Consider the following 21,805-nt stretch of genomic DNA (forward strand, 5'->3'; position numbering starts at 1 on the left):
GCAATGTCACTCATTTGTGTCACTGCTGATGCAGAAAAGTTGTTTTTTTGTTTTACCTTATTTAAATGTTAATAAAAAAATGACATGGTTGTTTAAGCTTCCGGCTCTTGACACCGTCAACACAACCTGCAATTTCAAAATGCATGCGAGCCAATGAGAAGACGGTCCTCTAAATGTTGGAAAGAAAACACATCCTGCACGTTCAGGCCACCAAAGTGATTCTAGAGGTTTGATGGCGATGTTCTTCAGTGATTTAAACCCTTATAACGGGTTACAAAGAGGACAGTTTGCTTTGAACTCCGATGAACAATTGAGCAATTCAGTGATGTCCGCTTCCCATAAGTCACTTATTGGTAATGCGATTGGCATGTTGTCCCCGTCTTCTGAGGGGGTTTTAATCCCTTTAGGAGTCCGGGATGAATGCTGTCTCAGTCTTTGGGGAAATATAACACATATGCTGTGTCATTGTGGCATCTGCTTGTTTTGGTTGAGATTCCTAGAAGCTTGCAGGATAACACGGCTCTTGTATCCCAGGAAAGCGTTACTACATATGAGGTCTCACAGAAATCCCTGTACACTCCTGTGACGTGACATGGCAGGTCCCAGCAGGATCGCTTTTCTGAGCCACGTTTGCAAATACTGACGGCCCAGAGTGTTTGTGTTTTTGTTCCTCTGGTTTTAAACGGCACCTATCCTGTGATGGGGTACTTGTAGAGTCTGTAGGTTCGGGCAGGTGAAGTAAGGAGCCGGGAGGAAGCAAGTCGCTATCCCGTTGGAGGCGAATGGCAGTGTTGGCCCGTAGAAAACCTCCTCCTTCCCCTCTGTGCTCAGATCCAGCACCTGGAAACACAACATTCATATCAGTGTTGGGAGTGTCTGTCGAGTGATCTTTTACATGTAATATTTTACGAGCTGGTGTGTGCTCAACCGGCAGTATTTCTGAAGGCAGCCTTAATACGAATATTTTCAATCAAGCTATTTCATTGCTGTTTCACTTAACTCTATCAACAGCATGTTATCAACATGACTCATATTGCTCTATCTGTTGTGAGGCTTAAATAACAATAAAAAGCCTCTTCTCTCACCTGAATGCATGCCAGAGGCTCATTGGTCCAAATGGAGTATCCTCCAACCACGTAGATCCTGTCAGCGTGGACGGCTACTCCGGACTCATTTTGACCTGGGGAGGACAAAGAGCCGACACAATGCTGCACTGTGCAAAGCAGAGGGCATTCTGAGTATGACTTCCGTGTCCCCCCCCCCCCCCCCCCCCCCCTTCTCCCTGGTGGGGGCAGAGACGGAGAGAGATAAATGGGGAAAGATGGGGCGAGGGCGGGGGTGTATGGAGATTGAGCTCCTGTTCTCTTTCCCCGTGACTTTGTCTTAAACTTTAGCAGATATCACGGGAGGAGGAGAGAACAAAAGAGGAAAGTCAGACGGGAGTAGAGAAGGTGGTTGGAATAGTGAAGTCACCTGAACTTTAAACCCTCTGAGCCTTCATGGAAGACATGAATCGACAGAATATGACCACATCCTACAGCATATGCGATACCATTGTGCCTCTAGGTCGCTGGTGGAGGTGGTACTCCAGCCCACCTCCATCAGCCTGGAGGCTATAGATGCAGGATGCCCACGGCTCATAAGTAGGGATGTATGTGTTTTCACTGCATAGCGCCCTACCGCCTCCTCACAACCAGCGGGTTGCATTATGGGTTATGTTTTTATCTCATGAGAGGATAAAGCAGAGAGCTTTACTCAACATATGTTTCTAAGCGCCACGTACAGCATTGGGATTAAAAATACACTGAGATGAATTTGCATTGAAGCCTCTGTAAACGTATATTTCTCTGTAACATTAAAAATTCACGACTCAGTAAGCTACATACAAAGATCAAGTTAGAATAAAATTGATGTATTTAGATTGAATGCTGGAGAAGTCAGCTCATCTACTTCATCAGGACTGTGTGGGTGTGGTTTAATCAGACTGAATCGACCTGGCGACACAAACAACGGCCCCACATCAGTCCTCACATTTAGATTCAAATGGATCTAAATCCTGATTGGTGCGCGGAAGGATGTGACAAAATCTTTATTTTTGCTCTCTCTCTCGTCAAATAACCAAAACGGTTCCAACTTTGGTAGAAAACTGTGCTTTCATGTAAGACCCCATCGTTCATAGAAGCTGACTGAGCGCATGTTCTCAGGGCCTTTAACAGAAAGGTTGACCGGGACCACATCACTTTTTGCTTCGTTTTGCTTTCTACCAACTCCTGACGGGAATATCTGTCTCCACCTGCTAAATGCTTCACACTGTTTAAATGTTGTTAACATCGTGAAGGTAGAACAGTAAGTCAGAACTCCCTCAAACAACGGCCTCCTGAGGCCAAAAACAACAAATCAGCATAAAAGTTGTGAGCCAGAAAATCAAATCAAAGAGCTGAAAGACGCTGCAAAGCTCCTTAAACTGCAGAGTCAGGTGGTAATCATTACGAACGACCCCTCTTACATCCAAATCGTCGTTTGATCCAGTGCTCATAAAAAAAACATTGCTTATAAATGCTTTAAAATATCTCTACTAAAACTAAAAAGGTTGGTTCCAGAGCTAAAGATGTGAAAGAGCTGCACTTGGCAGTCCCCCCCCCTCATTATCCTCCCCAAATTGCAGTGACATAATGACCATTTCTTTGAATTCCAAGGACTGCAACACCCACAATTTACATAATGTGACAGTTTACACAACGTTGCATGTAGCGACGAGAATCAGCCATTCCCCCCCCCCCCTCGGTGGACAGAGCTCTCTTTTAGGCGTTGCTTGTGCAGTGTCTCATTTAGATGGGACAGGACCTTCTTCTCTGTTGCTTCTCCAGGTAAAACAATAGACATAAGAGTGGTATCAATGCAATCATCTCGCGCTCAGCAAGAAAGGTAATACGCGTTCCTTTAAATGACTATATGTGACATAGAAGTCTTATAAGGCTGCAAGAATAGCCGACTATGTTTGTGTCTATATTCCCTTGGAAGGAAAGAACGCTCGCCGACCAGAGGGGTTGATGAATTGGTTACTATCAACCGATCGATCGTCCCCTGTACACATGTGGAAGTGTGTGCGTGGTGGCGTGTGTGGTGTCTTCCCTTCGCCCACCCGTGAGGAGGCTGAAGGAGCAGCGCGTCCACTGGTCCAGGTCCATGTTGTAGGAGTCGATGTGGCGGACCAGGATGCGGTCGTTGTTGTAGTCCAGGTCGTTGCCGCCCAGCACGTAGAGCTGCCTCCTCACCGCCGCCATGACGTGGTAAACTCGCCTCTGCAACATGGGACTGCGGGCCAGCCACTGGTCCTGAGGAGATGGTGGAGAGTGGATTACGGGGGAGGGGGGGAGGAAGGGAGAAAACGATTCGATGCAGGTGAGATGTGGTATGGGGAGGGAGAGAGAGGAACGGAGAGGGTGGGATGGGAAAGGAGGATGAATAGGAAGATTAATATTTAAGCATATCCATGCATGGGTAATTGATGTATGCTCAGTGCTGGATAAATAACGTGACACTGGAGCTCTGGTTTCTACTAATGACTTCCCTCCCTATTTCTAATCACATGTTTCAGCCACTCCATTTTACACCGAGGAGCCCTGCTCATTTCACTAAGTGTGTCGAAGCTTATTTTGTGTGTGTGTGTGTGTGTGTGTGTGTGTGTGTGTGTGTGTGTGTGTGTTTGAGGCAGAGAATGAGTGTGTGTGTGTGTGTGTGTGTGTGCGCGTGTTTGATTGAGGCAGAGAATGAGTGTGTGTGTGTGTGTGTGTGTGTGTGTGTGTGTGTGTGTGTGTGTGTGTGTGTGTGTGTGTGTGTGCGTGTGTTTGATTGAGGCAGAGAATGAGTGTGTGTGTGTGTGTGTGTGTGGGTGCGTGTGTGCGTGTGTGTGTGTGTGTGTGTGTGTTTGATTGAGGCAGAGAATGAGTGTGTGTGTGTGTGTGTGTGTCTGCTGGGAGCTGACGGGTGGCCATCTGTTGAGGGTAGAGTGGGTGGGGGGTTGCTGTTGCTCTGGCAGGTGAATGTAGATTCATGGCGAATACAAATGAGACTCTCTCCCTCTCCCTTTCTCTCGCCTCTTCGCTCGCTCGCTCCTCCACGCCACGACGTGCACAAACGCACAGATCCATATGGATGTGCACCTCATACACACACACACACACACACACACACACACACACACACACACACATACCTCCGCACCATATACAGCCTCACCAGGACGCGGCGCTCTTTAACAGCTGGCTTATATACGTAACACAAACAGAAGCCGCAGCTACATTCCAACACAGACAGCTGTGCGAGTATTGCAAACACAGATGTGTTTAATTGTCATGCCGAGATTCAAGGCTGCGACCAAATAGATCGGATGGTTTCGCTCTGTATTTAGGATAAAGGGTCGTAACCTTGTAGAGGTAATGTTGGGAGTTTCTATTTACATTTACACATTACAGCACCAGTACTACGAATCACACGTACAGTACTCCACTGAGGGTTGTGTTCTAAAACAAGCTGTAGAGGTTTCACGTTTGTTGTGCAGGTTTTTTTTTCTTTTTTTCCACGATGCCGATGGTTTCCATATGGTGTGGAAAATCAATGAGCAGACTCCTGACACCTGCCTGTCGTGTAATCCATCACAGCCAACAAAGTGTCTGCATTCATTTCTTGAAAAGGGCCATTATTGTTGCATTTATGCTGCTTAAGTGTGGTTGGAGGTTTTTTCATTTTTCTTTTTCATTTTGTTTATACAGCCCAAAATCATAAATTTGTCTTAGATGGCTTTAAAATGTGAACACTATAGGATACCCTCCATCCTTAAGCCTTTCAGTCAGGTTAGGAAATACTCTCATCAGTGGAGAGACAATAGAGATCAACACAGGACGGATAGTTCAATCTGTGAATTACAAGATAGTTGCAGTATTAAGTAAATAAAGTGCATTGCTCACATATCATTTGTAGCACGATGGGTTACATAACTCAGGAGTCTGACAACTGACTGTCCGGAACCAAATCAGCGTGGGAGTTACTGGCACAAATTCACCGACTTGCAAGGATCATGGAGAAGGGAACGCAGTCTTAAGGGGTTTAAAAACTACAGCAACACTTGTAGTGTTGAAAACATCAGACTAACATGGTTGTGGCAGACTCTGATGACTGTTGCCGGTTTGCAAGCTGCTCCAAACGTCTGTGGAATGCACAAATAAGACAATGAAAGTGGAGTGTGCCCTGATCCGACTCCTGATTTTAGACCCCGATGGTGACGACGAGCCGAAACACTTTGGTCTGACAGTAAAGTTGTTTTTGATATCGAGTGATACAAGTGTTGCTGTAGATTTGACCCTATGACCCGAATATGTTGAAACCTTTATTAACTGATTTATTGATTTATTTATTTGAAAAGCAGGTGGCAACCTCCGGGTCTAGAAAAGTGAAGCCAATGCGGAAGAGCCTTAAAGCTGCATTCTCTCTAGTGTCCACCAGGGGGCGACTCCTCTGGTTGTATAGAAGTCTATGAGAAAATGACTCTACTTCTCTCTTGATTTATTCCCTCAGTAAACATTGTAAATATGAGTTTATGGTCTCAATCTCTAGTTTCAAGTCTTCTTCAACACAGCATGATGTTCAGACAGCTTTAAAAACAACATGGTCAGCAGTAACACAATCTACTACACTATTCAAGTACAAATATGATAGAAAAACACACTCAATTGTCAGAAAAAAGGTAAAAGTGTCAGATCACTTGACAGTTACCTGTTCTGGGTCGTACACCATCAGTCGGTTCTGGTACTGAGCTGTGTTTGTCACCCCGCCTGTAACATAAAGGAACAACATCTTCTTCTTTTTTTAGGGAGCAAAACATTTAGAGCAGCGTATTTCTGGACTCCATGTCGAGGGTGTGTCTCTAGGTGAATGTAATGCATGTGCGAGCGTGTGTGAGTGTCTTGCGTCCGCCTCCCTGTATCGCTCCTGTACCTGAGACCCAGAGCAGGCTGTCGGCCACGCAGCCGGCGTGGCAGGACAGCGAGCGGTCGAAGGGTTGTACAAACATCCATTTGTTCCTCTTGGGGCAGTAGCGCTCCACAGAGGGCAGCACCTGCCTCAGCTCGTTCCTGCCCCCCACTGCGTACAGGTACTGGCCCAGCACGCCCAGGACAAAGTGTTCTCTGCAGGCCTTCATGGGGGCGATCTCGGTCCAGCAGTTGCCCCTGGAGTCGTACCGACAAGCAGTCCTCACGGCACACGTCCTCCCGGTAGCGTGCTCCACCTCCCCGCCTACGACAAACAGGAAGTTCCCCATCACGGCCACGCAGTGGTGGCTGCGCCCGGTGGGCATGGGCGCCAGCTCGCTCCAGTTCGACCCGCCGGCGACGCGCACGTGCTCCTGCGCGGCCGGGTCGAAGTAGCGCAGCTCCCTGACCCTGCTCACCTCCCGCTTGCGCCCGCCGGCTATGTAGAGGGTGAGGGACTGGAAGCGAGGCCTGGTGCGGGCTGACTGGCGGAGGGGCTGGGCGAAGGTGGCGCGGTGGTAGTCCAGGGCCTCCTCCACGAGGGCCGCGGCGGTCGGGCTGGACTGGACCAGAGAGTGGCTGCGGGCGAGGTGGTGCAGCGTGGGGACGTCCATCAGGCCGTAGCGGACGTGTTGGAGCAGATCATCGGCGTCCTGGTGGCGGCAGTCGTGGTCCAGCCACAGAACGACCAACTGTATGCAGAGGGGGTGGAGAAGAACGGAGTGAGTTGGAGACTCCTTCACAAAAAGAGTTAAATGGGTCGTATGAAGCTCAAATTCAGTAGCCACTCAACTCTAAATAAAGACAAATTGACATATTTAATATCCAGTTTAAAGGATACATGAAAATGATTGTTTCATTGTGGGCGTAATGATTGATTGGCTTTATTTGGGGTACCCTGTTTTAAATTCTTGGTGCTTTGCCTCTTTTGGTTATCATTGATAAAGACAAGTTGAACCGAATCAATATGCTTCTTTTCTGAGTGAAGGGAGGGTCAGGAGATACCTGACCCTGATTTTTTACCCAAAGACTTTCCATGCAGTCCCTTAAAAAGGGAGACGGTCGGTATGAAAAGCACGAAAGACCAGAGGAATGAAAACATGAACACAGGAGAGAGAGAAATGAGCTGAGGCTGCTAATCAGATTTATTTTTCTAGACAACGAGGCTATTATGGCAAGACGGAGGCCCGCCCGCCCGCACGGCCCTCCATACTTGCCAGCACACACACGCACAACTATTTATTAATCAGCAGCATTCAGCATACACACTGTAAATATCCACAGGCACCTTCCTTTGTTTAATGCAGGCAAACCGGGTTGCAGAGAATTTAATTGAACTTGAGAGCGGTGGAAGGTTATTTAGTTGCGAGGAGGTGTGAACGTGGGCGAGATGACTGGAGATCACCGACACCATCACGGGGAAAACAAAGCGCTCTTTTTAAAGTAGAGATGGAGAATTTGCTACGGCAGAAAAATGACGGTCCACAGCATCACACCGGGAATCAAAAGGCAGCATTCGCTGTATGACGTGTAGAGGAAATACTGTGTGCTCAACAGCTTTCCCTTCACTTCCTCTCAATTACACTCTAAAGGTGTGAATATTCGAGAAACATGCAAGTCAGGATTGTCTTTTTATGCTATCTGTGCCACTCTCCTGTCTCTACCTCCCTTTCTCTGTTGCTCACCCCGCCTCTCTCCTCCTCCTTGCTCTGAAGTGACAGTATATGTGTGTTTCTGAGTGAGAGCGCGTGTGTGTGTGTGTGTGTGTGTGTGTGCGTGCACTAGCTGACTGTGAAGGTCACGCTGCATCACGCAACTTCCTCAGGGCACAGAATAAATCAACTCCTTCTCCCTCCTTCCCCTACGCACAGAAAGAGAAAGTGAGAGAGAGAGAGAGAGAGAGAGTCAGACCACAAAAGAGAGAGTGAGAGATAGTGAGGTAAGGGGAGGGGGAGATACAGAGAGGCAGAGCAAAGGATGGCAAAAGGAGAGAGGGGGGAAGAACAAAAAAAAAAAACAAAGCCAGAGAAAATGTGATTTCCAGAGCGTGAGAGTCTCTAAGAAAACTCTGAGTGAAGATGATTGACTGCCAAGCCATATCGGTCCGGTATTGGCTTGCACATCCACCCCCCACACCCCTCCTTTCGGACGACGGCCCCCGCTTGCCGTTCGCTTCCGTCTGATGCCCAAATTAACCTTCTGGGCGAAGTGAAGGAGGCCCAAAGCAGCCTAATCAGAGGCTGATTATGGCGGCGGCGGCTGGCTAAAGGGTCAGGGTAATTGTGCCATCAGAGGCCTGATTGTTTTCAATCAGACGGCCGGCCGAGTGACAGCTGGGGGATTGGGGCCCTGATGGAGCCGCGGCGGGCCTAATCAGAGAAGAGAAGGGGAGACAGACAGAGGGGGGGGGGGGGGGGGAGAGAGTGCGGGGAGGGGCGGAAAAAGGGGGGAGGCTGATTGGTGCAAATGAACAGTCAAAACAGTAAGTCTCCACCAACTCCGTGACACGCGCGCTCGCATGGATGCATGGACCACGTGCACGCAGTCGAAAACGTCCTACGGCACGTCCTCGTTGACACAAACAAACAGTGTGTCCGTGTTTAATTTGTTGCTTATTAGTCCGTGTGGATTGTGTCACGGATTTCTATCTGCGTGTGTTTGGTGCCACAATGTAATTTGTTCACATTTACAAGCTGAGAGGATTGCACGCTACACTTTAACACGTTGATGGTGCATCCCCAGCCTCTACTTGCGTGGAAAGACCCATGACCACACACACACACACACTCTCTTCCAGTACCTTCCATATCTCCTCCTCGCTCAGTGAGGTGAGGCGGTCGCTCTTCAGCACCTCCCTGAGGAGGCGGTAGGGCAGCTGCAGGGCCTCGTCCTGCCGGCTCTGGCTCAGCTCAGACAGATGCTCCACCAGGAAGCCCACCACGGCCTCCTCCAGGGCGGGGAGGTGGAACAGGTCGGCCACGCGGTACAGCTCCAGGTAGTTCACTCTGCTCAGTTCCTGCAGGGTGAATCCATAAACACACCAATGAACGCGCGTATTCACCAGAAAGGTTGTCTTTGTACTTACAGACAGTAAAAGATGACTTTAGCTGGATATTGTGATTTAGTTTGAAGGTATAGTCATAATTTATCAAAATATTTTTGTTCTATCCATGATTTTGAAAGAATTTGTCACATTTACCAATTATAAGTACCTGCTTCTCCACCCACATAAAAGAGTTGGACATACACACTCATTCCTGATAGATATGCACATGTGTACGCCACACATGTGCAGTATGTATTCAGTAACCGTGGGTTGGTTTCCATTTCATCGTTAAATGACAACATTACAGATGCTAAATGTGGTGACAGTCAGGCAGAAATAAAGCAGAGGAGAGGAGGTAAATAAAAGGAGCCGAGGCCCGACTGGTGGAATAAGACTGCCATCTTCTGGCTGTCCTTCAGCACATGCAGTACAGTACAAACATCATCTCGTGCTCAACCTGTGATAACAGACAACACCTTTATGGATCTCTGGCTTTTAAAGTAGATCATTTGCACTGAAAGTCATTTCACTAATGTTTTACAGAAATTAAGTAAATATAGTGGGTATTTTATTTTGAAAAAATATCTGAATCAGGAAATAAAACAAATTGGATTAAAGTGCTTCATTGAATATTAGAATGATGATTAAACAAATAAACTACACACACACACACACACACACATATGAGTCAAAATGTCTTATTAGATTATAATCACTTCAAATGAAGGACTCAAAGCGGCACACACAGCCGGTGTAGCATCGATCAGCTATTCAATATTCAATTTACTGAATTCTGCACATCGGAGGAGGATCCTGATTTCATCAATCAACTGGTGCAGCTTGTATTGGTAAATCAATGTTATTGGTCCAGCCTTACCGCCCCACTATGCAGCCTAACCACATACCAAGTGAAGCAGTCAGCTGGCGTGTGTTGAGCAAACAAGGATGTAAGCAGATGAACAAACATAAGAGAAAAAAACACAATCCATGACAATATTCAGGAGTTTTGAATTTGTTTACAGTGAGGTACAATCTGGTCACTGCAAGCCAATATAGAGGAAGCTTTCGCGACCACCAGATGGCACATTTGAGCTAAGTTGAGGTGGATGGGTATCATACAGTATCAAAAACATGACCGTCTGGTGGCAGGGATTCGAGAAGCACAAGATGAAATGTAATTATTACCGTGTGTAATTAAGTGGAACCACTGCAAAATGCATTGAGGGCTCGAGGGGAAGACTGTGCGTGAGACTCCTCAGAGTGGCTCTGCTCTGCAACAAACTCAACCCGATTTGTCTGCAGCAGCTTTTGGCCGCGGACCCAGAGGAACGGAGGCTGACTTTGCCTCTGCTCCATCAGATCCATCTCGGCCTCTGGGATAAAGCGCAGTAAACAAGCAGCAGGGTGGCCTAGTTCTGGAGGAGATCTGGACTCGGGCACCTTCGCCGACAAGCATCCAACCCCAATGAAGTGTCCTGGAGCGGCACACTGAATCGGACCTGTCACCTCCCAGTGGGGGAGGATTCACACTCGACGATTCTTTACAGAAGAGCTTGGACATTGTTGAATTTGAATAAATGCAACAGTTTCTTTTTGTGTCCACAAATTACTTTTGACATCAAACTTTGCAGTGATGTTCGCTTGAAGAAATAATTCAACATAGCTGCTAGCCCCCTGTTTCCAGGTGTTAAGCTAAGCTAACTGTCTCAGGGCTCTATCTTAATGTTCAGCAAACAAATCTGAGAGCAGCACTGATCCTCTCATCTGTCTCTCAGCTGGAAAGCCAATAAGTGCATTTCCCAAAATGTTGAACTGTTCCTTTGGTTGATGTCAGCACGCGCACCATTAGTTTCTTGGTTAGGTAAAGTTCGAAAGATATTGACAGATTCGGACTTCCCGGTTCAATAAATCGTTAACGAAACGTTGCTAAAACTTTACCTCAGTTTGTTTCTTCACTGTTTTGTTTTACACACCGCTGTCTGGGTTAGAATCTGGGTTTTGGAGTTTCCAGTTTATCGTTTACAGGATTGTTCGAAAAATAAATCTGTACTCTTTGGCCTTTTAAACACAGTACGAGGAAGAACATTGTGATGTTGGTACAGCTGGCAGCCTTGTTTTATATTCGATTTTTACTTGGATCACAAGAAAGATAAATCCCTATGTACGGGGCACTCGACACCAAAACCTGTACATCCTGGTCCATGCTGCTCCGTTGTTTGTGTAAAGGGGAAGTATCATTGGTGTCGAGTGCCGTTGAGAATTGGATGCTGACACTAACACAGTAAATGTGTGGAATAAAGCAGAAATAGAAAAGATATACATTTTCTTGGTATTCCCTGCAGATAGGATTGTGTGTGTGTGTGTGTGTGTGTGTGTGTGTGTGTGTGTGTGTGTGTGTGTGTGTGTGTGTGTGTGTGTGTGTGTGTGTGTGTGTGTGTGTGTGTGTGTGTGTGTGTGTGTGTGTGCGCGCATGTGCGTGTACCTGGATGAGGTAGTGGGAGCAGAGACTGAGGAGCTCCAGCAGCTGAAGGTGGCTGCCTGCAGACAGGACGTCCTGGATCACCGCTGGCTCCAGCAGGATCTGTCCAGAGATGAACAAGCTCATTCACTGTGGTTGGGTTGGCAGTTCATTATCAGGCTCATTGCCTCAAAGAATAATAATCATAATAATAACAGTCATAACTTCATGGAAATGTCAAGATAGTTGAGAATCGTTGTTTTTCTCGGTTGAGACGACGTCGGTCGGTCCACCACTTTGGTCCAGAGTTAAATATCTCAACATCTATTGGATGGACATCCATGTGATTTGTTACAGATATGCATGGTCCCCTTGGGATCCACTACTCTGATGTTGGTGATCCCTTTACTTTTTTTCTGGCACCACCAGAAAGGTTTTTGGATGGACTGCACTAATAACTTGATACCGGTACGACAGGTCCTTTTTCCTGTTTGGCCTCACGCTGTCAGTGTTTGGTGTGTTTTATGTTTCAGGTTATGAATCGACAACTGTTTTGATCATAACTCATTTCCATCGTTTTGCGAGCAAAAACACCAAACGTTATCTGGTTCCAGCTCCTCCAATGAGAGGGGCTGTTGCTTTTCTTTGTCATACATGAAAGTAAAATGAATACTGATGAAATCATGTTTCAGGTATTTGGGTTTGGAGAAATTATTATGGACATTTTTTTCTAAATTCTTACATTTTAAAGTCATTGACGCTCTATTTGGGCCAACTCGTTTTTGTTTGGTATGGGCCAGTCGTTGAGCAGCCTCTCTGTAACACAGCACAATATATATAAACAGAAAGTATATTGGGCTACATCAAAAGATACCAATACGTTTTGAAAATCAGCTGTGTGTAACAGTATGTGCAGTGTGACCTGAGTTAAACCCTACAAGTCACCTGACTAAACCTAAACCAGGCAGGATCATATGTCTTTTGTCATTATTCACATTTCCTTTTTTTGTTTTTTAAACACTGAGAATTCTGTCCGTACGTCAGGTTACCTAATATGTTTTAAATGGCGCAATAGCGACAGGGCGAATGAGTGTGACGGATCGGGCCGCTTATAACAAGAAATGGCTCCACCAATGTGCTCGATTCACCGCGATCGTCCTCCAAAGCAAAGCAACATATTCTGGCAATTGTTTCGTCACTGATTCTGCCCAAAACGCATCCCGTCGAGCTGACAGAACAGCAGCTGAAATGATCTGCTGAAAGCCTCCTTCTGTTTCCTCCATATTACCCACCCATATGCAACATAAAGCTCTGTAACACAGCCAACTCACAGTGCCAGGGAGCACATTGTGTTCTCGATGGAGGCTTAACTGCCCTTTATTCCCAGCCCACAAACACAACCACATGGAGTTAAATGTTGTCTGAATCGTTGGAATAATAGCCCAATCAGACTACACATGCCCTGTGTGACCTCTCACATGGCGGATTCACCTGCTCCACATAAAATGTTTGGCTTTAGAGGGCAGGAACTAACCTTTGATCATCCATTTAGCAGCGACAGAGCCGTGACTGCATCAGCAGTGAAAGTGTGAAAAAATGACTTCATCATTTGTCTCCCTCGCCTCTCACGATACCGTTGACACAGCAGTGGGCTGGAATATTGTTAATCAGCATTCACGGGGATCTGTTTTCTTGTTGTTTTTGCTCAGGCCTCCTCGTTCTTTCTGATTTTTGAGAGCAAAACAAATCTGGATAGAAAATGTGCTGCTTTCTTCCCCGTGCATGTTTGTCCGCTTATTATAACTCGTGTAAAAAAAACAAAAAAAACATTTTAGTCAGCATTTGTGCCATTTGTGTGTACAGATCATTGGAAATCATCAAGCAATTTGTTTATATTTGACCTCTTTTTTTCCATTTCCTCTCTGCAATTAGCTGCATCTGCACATTTATCCCGCGTAGATAAACTTGTGATCAAGAGCGACAAACGTTCAATTGTTATTTTTATTTATTTTTCTTCTTTCACTCAATCAGCATCCCGGCAGGCAGCAGCCCAAAATAATAATGTGACTGCAATAACTGTAAGTTACTCCACTCCAGGGGCCCCACTCCAGTCAGAGCACTTCAACCTCGCACGGCACACAAGTCGGTTTTATAACAGCGTGGCTCTTGTGCAAACTGACGTTTATTGCGCTGGTTACTTGCGCGCTTTCACCTGGGGGAGAAGGCGGAAACGAAGGGAGGTAGAGTGTAGACGTCTTCTACAAAAGGATCTGACCCATTGTAGCCTCGCATCACTCTCTCTCTTTACTCACAATGATTGAAAGAATGAAAGATTTATCGTCTGGGAAAAATAAAAGTCACGTCTGTGGGTGATAACACTGCATTTGTCATCTTGGCATGCGGTGAACATGTCATTGAAGTTACTAACTTGACTTCCGGGCAGAGAGCATCGTCCTGACTCGGCCCTGTCGGCCTCTGACGTGTGGCTGAAGGATTTGTTCGTCGGTCATTATTCACGGTGTGGGAGATAAGCATATTGCCCTCATCTCATCTGCTATCATCTCCACCAGGCGGACAGAGGCTCTGAGCCAACCAAAGCAGGGCGGCTCGCAAGCCTGCTGTTGACCTATTTACGCTGCCTAACCGGCTCCCTCTTTGCTCATTTCCACTATGGAAATAAAATTAGGAGTAATTACAAAGTTTCCGGCCTCTCGGGTCTGCTGCCTAAGCCGCTAGTCTGCTTATTGGACCGAGCATCGCCAGCAACTGCAACAACAAAACAAAAAAGGTTATTAGAAATGATCGCAAACGATTCTTTTGTTGAGAGGGCGAGGACGGGTGACCTCACCTCAATGTAATACTGTCCTCTTTACTTCTGCCTCCTTGAATATAATTGTGTTTCTTGTTTGGATCCCAGAATAACATGTGACCACAAAGGGCAGGGGGATGACAGCACCTGCTAACAGCTGGATACCACTGTCACCAGCGGCACGCTGCTGTAGAAGCCCCTGCTGCTGAGATTAAAGTGCTAATCTGCAGATGTCCTGCTCTGATTTATCTCGGTGACATATTTGGCAATGGTGAAAAGTTACGACTGTAATGTGTAACTGTAATGATAATTGCTACTGTTAGACATAGATTCAACTGCTTTTTAGAGGGAAATACAACATTCTACTCTTATAATAAACTCTGAAGAAGATTGAAGATTCTTTTTTTGAATTTTTATTGCCTCCACACGGCTCTCAAACGGGCAACGACTGAGCCGGCGGCTAGCAGCTAACGGAGCGAACAATGACAACAGCGCTTGCTGTTTTTTTGGGAGCGGGGGACCAGGACGGCGCGGGTCGGGGCGGCGCGGGTCGGGACGGCGTGGGTCGGGGCGGCGTGGGTCGGGACGGCGTTATCAGCGGTAATCGTCGTATGAGCGTAGTGCAGAGCGGCGGCGATTAGCTAGCTAGTGGGGCACAACAGAGAGACTCACATGCACTAAAATAGCTCCGCCATGTAAACAAAGCAGAGAGAAGATGAGATTATGACACACGGAAAGGGAGAGCTAGCGTTACTACATTCTCTGCCCAGGTAGATATGACTCCACTCTATCTTCACACTGCAAATACTTGTTTTCTTCTACTATTAGTGCTCCGAATCCTCTATATGGAAGCTTGAAAGATGTTTTACATGCAAAACATCAGCTTATAAAGTAGGCTGCATCGCTGTTAATACAAATAAATATATCACAGTAAAACCCTGTGAAAGGGGCTAGTCTGGGCAGCTGTGGTGGCTGTTGCTCGGGCTCACCTGCCCGGTGTAGGCAAAGTCCAAAGCGTGCTTCAGTCCAACGCCGGTCACCCCTTGCAGAGTCACCTCGTCTGCTTCACTCTCCACCATGCACAAGCTGAACATCGCCTGATGACACACAAACATGGAGGTCAGCGGAGGGAATGACAGAGCCATGCATCAGCAGAACGCTCCCTCGGAGTGACAGCGGGGTTGGGGGTCAAACGTGGCCACGATGAAGATCAACTCTACCTGTCTCCTCAAGGTAATGAAGCCTTTAGGGTTTATATTTTCCTCTGTTTCATAATGAAAAGGGGGACGGGGGACTCCATCAATTGCTTTTGAAAAGTAAATCCAGCTGCTGTAGACAATTTCTTTCTCCACGGCTCCCCTCGTCTCAGGATAGTGATCTGGCTAGCTTGCAATTTCACATATTTTTTTAATCACAGTGGCAGTTTGTAGCACAGTCTCTGCACTACCTCTGCTCAGAGACTGGTGTGTAACACCCTCGGGCTGGCCGGCCAGAGGAGCAGCTCCCTCCGTCACGAGAAACAACATTCACTGCGCCCAAAACTCATCCGATTCTCCATGATTCATAGCGCCCATGAACTTTAACCAAGCGCACCCCCCCACACCCCCCCTCTGACGAATGGCCCCTGTGTATTGTGAGGGTGCTGTGTGAGACAGGGTCGACTTGAGGCCACGCTGAGCTTTAACCAAGGCCTGCGCATCTCTCCTCAGAGCTTGGCCTTGTTGATTCACCGCTGCGCTAATTAAAAATCCAATGGTCCGCCGAGCACAGGAGGGCCTGTGACTAAACCTGGGGTGTGTGTGTGTGTGTGTGTGTGTGTGTGTGTGTGTGTGTGTGTTGGTGTGTGTGTGTGAGTGTGAGATGGTGGCTAAGCTTTGTTCAGTGTGTGCATGAGTGTTAAACAGGCAGAAAGTTAAAAAAAGAGTAAATAGAAAAACTGCTTCTGCATGTTTGCTCCTGTGTTGGTGTGTGAGCCTTGAGGCCGAGAGGGAGCACCCTGAGAGTGTTCGCAGAGCTGGTGGCCTCCAGCACGAATGCTCTGGATATACATCACATTGAGACACATTGAGCCACAGAGACGCTGCTCCTGGTATTTTTCATTCTCTATCTTAACACTTGTCCCCCAATCGTAAGAAGAAGAAAAGCAAAGCTTACAAGGGCTCAGGGTGTGTTACAGAATTCGGAAAAGTAGAATTCCAGTGTCTTACAGATGCTACTAGTTGTCCCCGTAATATTCTTGTGTGTCTGTGTGTGGGCGGATCATTATGTAGCATGTATTACTTTGAGTTCCCTGTTCTTCTAACGCGGCCTACTGGGCTGAAATGATCCTGTTCTCATCTCAGCTAACTTGGCTCTCAGTGTTGATCATATGATTTGTGTTTCAGCACTGCTCTTGTTTCCACAGTTACCGCACTTCCATTATCGTTATACGGCTGGTTATTAAGTTAGATTGTAAGTGATGTGGGCACCATCAGCGCATCCAGTCGTTGTACAGTCGATTAGAAGCCACAACACCTCATTCAAATATTCTATTTTGTAAAAAATGTAACTCTCTTATAACGTATATTTAATACTATGGCCAATTGTCACTAACGGGTTTTATTCTAAGTATATGCACATCCTTACTTACACTATGTATTACTGTATGATGCAAGTAAATCTTATACATTCAAATGACAAATACCCTCTCATTTTAAAATAATAACAATATTTTATTTTGCCTTTAAGAGAAGGAGGCCGTTGAAAACAAGTTCATGAACGGGGTTCGCCCTAAGTGGTCATGACCGAGCTAACTGTGGATGAATCTGCACTACACTGCAAGGATGTATTGCTCTGGCAACAGCTCGAGGTAACTTTTAAGCCGGCTCTCGACGAACTGTAAAAGCCAGGCTTGTGTCAAATCATCAACAAGGAAGTTAAGTGTACGTAAAACAGGGCTCAGTCTTTCCATAGGCAACAAGTGTACTCTTGACTTACATCCCGGCCGGTGTTGTTCTAACACACTCGTGTTTCTTAAATACCGCAAAGAAAAACAGTTGGCACGAACGTTTTTTTTTGTATCCTTCCTGCAAATATCTGGAAGGAAAATCCCCCAAATTTCAATTTGCTATGGATCACTGAATGTAGTGCTCAACGTCTTTCCATTCACGGGCAGATTACCTTCAGGTGAGTCGAATACAAAATCGCTGTACCTCGCTCGCGGATCGATGTACAGGGTCGCATTATCAAATCAAGCGGCATTAAAAGGCACAGAGGACTGATGGTGGAAATACTGCACAGTCATCTCTATATAGCCCTGTCTTCATAAAGAGGTTAAAGCAATAACAGGGTTCCGTGTAGTACAGGACAGGTTGGACATACAGCGTCCGGGACAATAACAGCTTTTGATATGAGTTCTGTCCATGCCCTGCAGGGCTAGAAGAAAAGTGGCTGTGGTGTGACTGATCTGGACGAATCTCCACCAGGCCGGCCAGACGTCTTGGTAATGTGACGGCATTGGAAGAGGCAGGTGACATATTCAGGACAAGTCTCAGGTAAACAACTCACGCTTGGTCAGGTATTTCATTACAATCCCTCATGTCCGACGGACTAGATAATGTGTTATTATCACTGCTACGTGTGTGTGTGTGTGTGTGTGTGTGTGTGTGTGTGTGTGTGTGTGTGTGTGTGTGTGTGTGTGTGTGTGTGTGTGTGTGTGCGAGTGTGAGAAAGAAGGAGGCACAAAGAGAGAGAGAGGGAGAAAACAGTCACTATTCACGACACAAGGCACCTTCATCTCCCCCAGTAAATGAGCTAAATGAAACCCCCAGCGGTGGAGTCAGATGACACACTGATGAGGATGTTGTTCGGCCCCTGCAGAGGAACAGGGGAGCAGAGTGACTTCCCCTGCTTACTGTAGCAGGCTGATCTAATAATCCATGTGCCCTGGAACAACAGTGTTGCTCGGCTCGGCTGGGACATGAAAGAGCGGCCTTTTTCAGAAGAAAAAAAAGAGGGAGAACAAAAACGAAGAGGACAAAGGAAGGAGAGGAGTGCGACTCGCCCACCCTCAACTCTCTGCCGAAGAAGTAAAAATAACCGAAGTAAAAATAACTGACACACACACAGGAGGAAGAATAATCCCTGGGCAACTTGGACATGTTTAATCTGCCGCTCATTTTCAAGAGGGATTATTTTCTGCTTCCTGATCTGCCCGGTGTCCCGAAATCAAATTTCATCGGTGCACTTTTCCCTGTGCGGCCCATCTCGGCCTCCTGTCTGGCTGTCTGACAGCGTGAGCCTACCTACAGATACCTCTGCGGCTTAACTCCGATGATCGGCCGAACACTGGGGATGCATCCAGGTGCAGGATGGTGAAGGGTGATCTGTGCTGTAGCACTTTTGATCTCGACCGAAAAATGTTTTGCCGTCTGTACATGCAAACCTCACTGTTTTCACGGTCTCAAATGTACCGGTAGTTTTTAAAATTGAGTTTCTCCAAGACTTTTGTCTTCTTGGCAGCCTGAGACAGCATTTTCGACCACCGTGGGACCCTTTAGCCCCCCCATTAATAATCTGTCCTAATGGAGGTAGCAGGGTGAGACAGGTTTTGTGGCAGTTTTAACAATCTACCAACCCATCACATCACGTTACTGTCCCCTCTATCACATCAGTCATCTTTAAATCAGTCAAACCATTGCACATGCAAAACAAAAGGAGGCGCTTTAATCATGAAGACGGATAATCAAACAGACAAACCCTCCTTTATCAAACACAGATACATTTTCAGAGTTCATCATCACGGTACAGAACTCACCCTGAAGTAATCGCTGCACGCCGCCAGGACGGCTTTGTGGGCGTGGAACTTCTGCTCGCCGGCCACCAGGGTGACGTCGCACAGCAAGCCGTCCTTCCTCTGCTGGTTGAGGGCAGCGAGGACCGAGTCCTGGTGGGACTTCGACTGACAGAGCCTCTGTCCTGTCAGCATCTCCCTACTGCTACACACACACACACACACACACACACACACACACACACACACACACACACACACACACACACACACACACACACACACACACACACACACACACACACACACACACACAAGATATGTTGTTAAACTGGAGTTGGAGTTCTAGATGAGATAAAGCTCTGGTTCTATTGTTAATAATAATCATAATAATAATGATAATGACAAATTGCAAGTACTATCACTACTTCTACTATATCACTCCTGCTGTTGCTATGACTACTGCTTCTACAAAGTTAGTGAATTTAGATATGAAGTTTTCAAGAATTATTTTACATTTTTTTGGACAGCTTGACCACTTTGATTGTACAGCAGGAAGACGGTACATATTTAGGGATGGCAATGTCGGCCGGTCCCCCAATTTAGTTTAGACTGAAATATATGAAACAATTATTGGATTTATAAAAATGTGAGCTGGAAATGGATGTATACAATTTGGCTCATTTGTGCTAATTAGTAAATGCTAGCACGCTAATCTAAGATGGTGAACATTGCATATCTGCTAAACGACAGCATTAGCATTGCCACGTTGAGCGTGTTGCCACGCTGATGTTAGCATTTAGCTAAGTAGCTCTCCGGACTCTTAGTCTTGTTGAGATTCCCGCCTCATAGTCCTCAGTTCATTGTTCATTGACAGAGGAGTCTCTTTTGTCAGCCCGACAGTGTGATTGAATGACAAACTGAGAGTCGAATCTCCAGATACATATGTGTACGTTAATGTGTTCATCGCACCAGCAGCCTGTGAAAGTTGTACATGGTGCTAGCATCACATGGGTATAGCAGTAAGTGGAATAAGTCTAACGCTTGTTTAATGTCTTCTTTTTTATTATTTATATGCACAAGGTGTATAACTATGAATGTAAATCGTTTATTAATTTATTTTATATATAGTTGGACTTGCACCAAGAATGCAACTGAATTAATGCAATATAGACAAGTGACACTTTACTCATCTCCCATTACTCTTTACTTATGAATGGCATTTCCATCACGCCCCAACACTTAAAAAGAACACTTTCTGCCCATTAGTGTGTGTCTCACTGTTCTCAAGTCAGCTTCTTAACGATGGGCGCGACAAGTACACTGACTACAGAACTGACTGACTCTGTGGACCCACGGAGCAGCAAATACATCCTGTTTTCCAACCCATCTTCAGTCCCTCCCGGCGTACACCCATCCATCCGAATCCATCTCTGTCCCCTTACAGTTGCAGCCGCCACTCTAAATGCTGCTGTCTGCCAGGAGGCCTGCTCTGTCACCTTCATGGTGGCGGCATGTAAGACAGAGGGAATAATGGGTATGTGTGGGTGGGTGGGTTGCGTGTGCGCACTATGGGCCAGAGGTAGGATGAATGATGAGTCAGGCTGTTTGCTTGCTGGTTGGACACTGCCGGAGGGAAGGGCCCAGGGACAAAAGGACACAATTGCCGTGCTGGATTAGAAGGAAGGGAAATTACAGGATTTAGGAACTCAGAGAAGCTGTATATTTGAGGGGGGATGGAAGCCTTGATGATATTGAATAGATTTAAATATTATTTTATAACTTTCAGTTTGAAGCTGTACTCTATGATGTAATCTAGATTGAAACAGCATTAGCCGAGACAATTTTCCCATAATGCAACAAATAGCCTCTTTATTTCTATACTAATAACTGTGGTCTCCAAGCTCTAGCCAAGCGCATCGTAAATTCTCCGTCTCGAGCCTCCAGAGCGACAGAAGACTTAAACTTTGGTCTAAAATCGTTGTGGAATTTGGCCTCTGCACTCATTCTAAGCGTTTTTTGGCAACAGTGGGCTGATGTAAAGCAGCCAGTGGAGATACTTGGGGTTCAGCGTCTCGCTCAAGGACACATCCACATGCAGACAGGAGGAGCCGGGGATCCAACCGCCAACCTTGTGATTAAACAAACGACTCCCCTGACACAGAGCCGCCCCACACATATTACAACTGTTTCCATAAGCTTAATACTACTAACAACGATACAACCACTTTAAAGCTGCAGTGTGATTACAGCATTGTTTGCAGTGAGCTTTGCTGTCGGTCTTTTTCCTGCTGCCTCTGGAGAGATACATGGCAGCTGATGAAAACCACCAACGAGTTGACCTTCTAACAACTGTTGCCTGGGTAGCCGTAGTTTGATAAATCTTGTCCATCTGTGCACACATAAATAAGCCAACATCATTGCACTGGGAAACAAGTTTCATGGGCACTGCAGTTTATTTTGTGTTAATCACACGTGCGCTAGTATATCCACCCCTTTCTGCGGCTGTAAACACTCACATGTGCACTGTACCCACAGCTGAAAATAATCCACAACAAATACGACATCATGTGTGAGTAGCCCAGCTGGTTTAAGTAGAAATATTTACTTTTTTTTGTTGAAGTTAATATTCATGACCTGTTTCTTGTAGGTCAGTAGAACGTACCATCAGTAGGAATGAATGGGATGGGAA

At 46.3% G+C, this 21,805-nt stretch overlaps 1 protein-coding gene across 3 annotated transcripts; it reads right to left on the minus strand.

Moving 5' to 3' along the window:
- Positions 1-18: 18 nt before the first annotated feature.
- Positions 19-19,308, minus strand: klhl32 (kelch-like family member 32; the record flags this gene model as incomplete). 3 transcript variants are annotated; one of them, XM_079275105.1, is made up of 9 exons in its annotated part: positions 19-840; positions 1,086-1,180; positions 3,143-3,335; positions 5,773-5,831; positions 5,995-6,721; positions 8,830-9,045; positions 11,558-11,656; positions 15,332-15,439; positions 19,138-19,308. In XM_079275105.1, 9 exons carry the CDS (start codon positions 19,306-19,308, stop codon positions 679-681), a joined length of 1,830 nt encoding a protein of 609 aa, XP_079131231.1. In that variant the 3' UTR covers positions 19-678. The 3 variants fall into 3 exon arrangements, with proteins under 3 accessions (XP_079131231.1, XP_079131230.1, XP_079131232.1); XM_079275104.1 differs by having other exon boundaries at positions 1,086-1,213; XM_079275106.1 differs by lacking the exon at positions 15,332-15,439.
- Between the last annotated feature and the right edge of the window lie 2,497 nt (positions 19,309-21,805).

This window comes from Melanostigma gelatinosum (assembly GCF_949748355.1).
Source record: "Melanostigma gelatinosum genome assembly, chromosome: 9".
NCBI lineage: Eukaryota > Metazoa > Chordata > Actinopteri > Perciformes > Zoarcidae > Melanostigma > Melanostigma gelatinosum.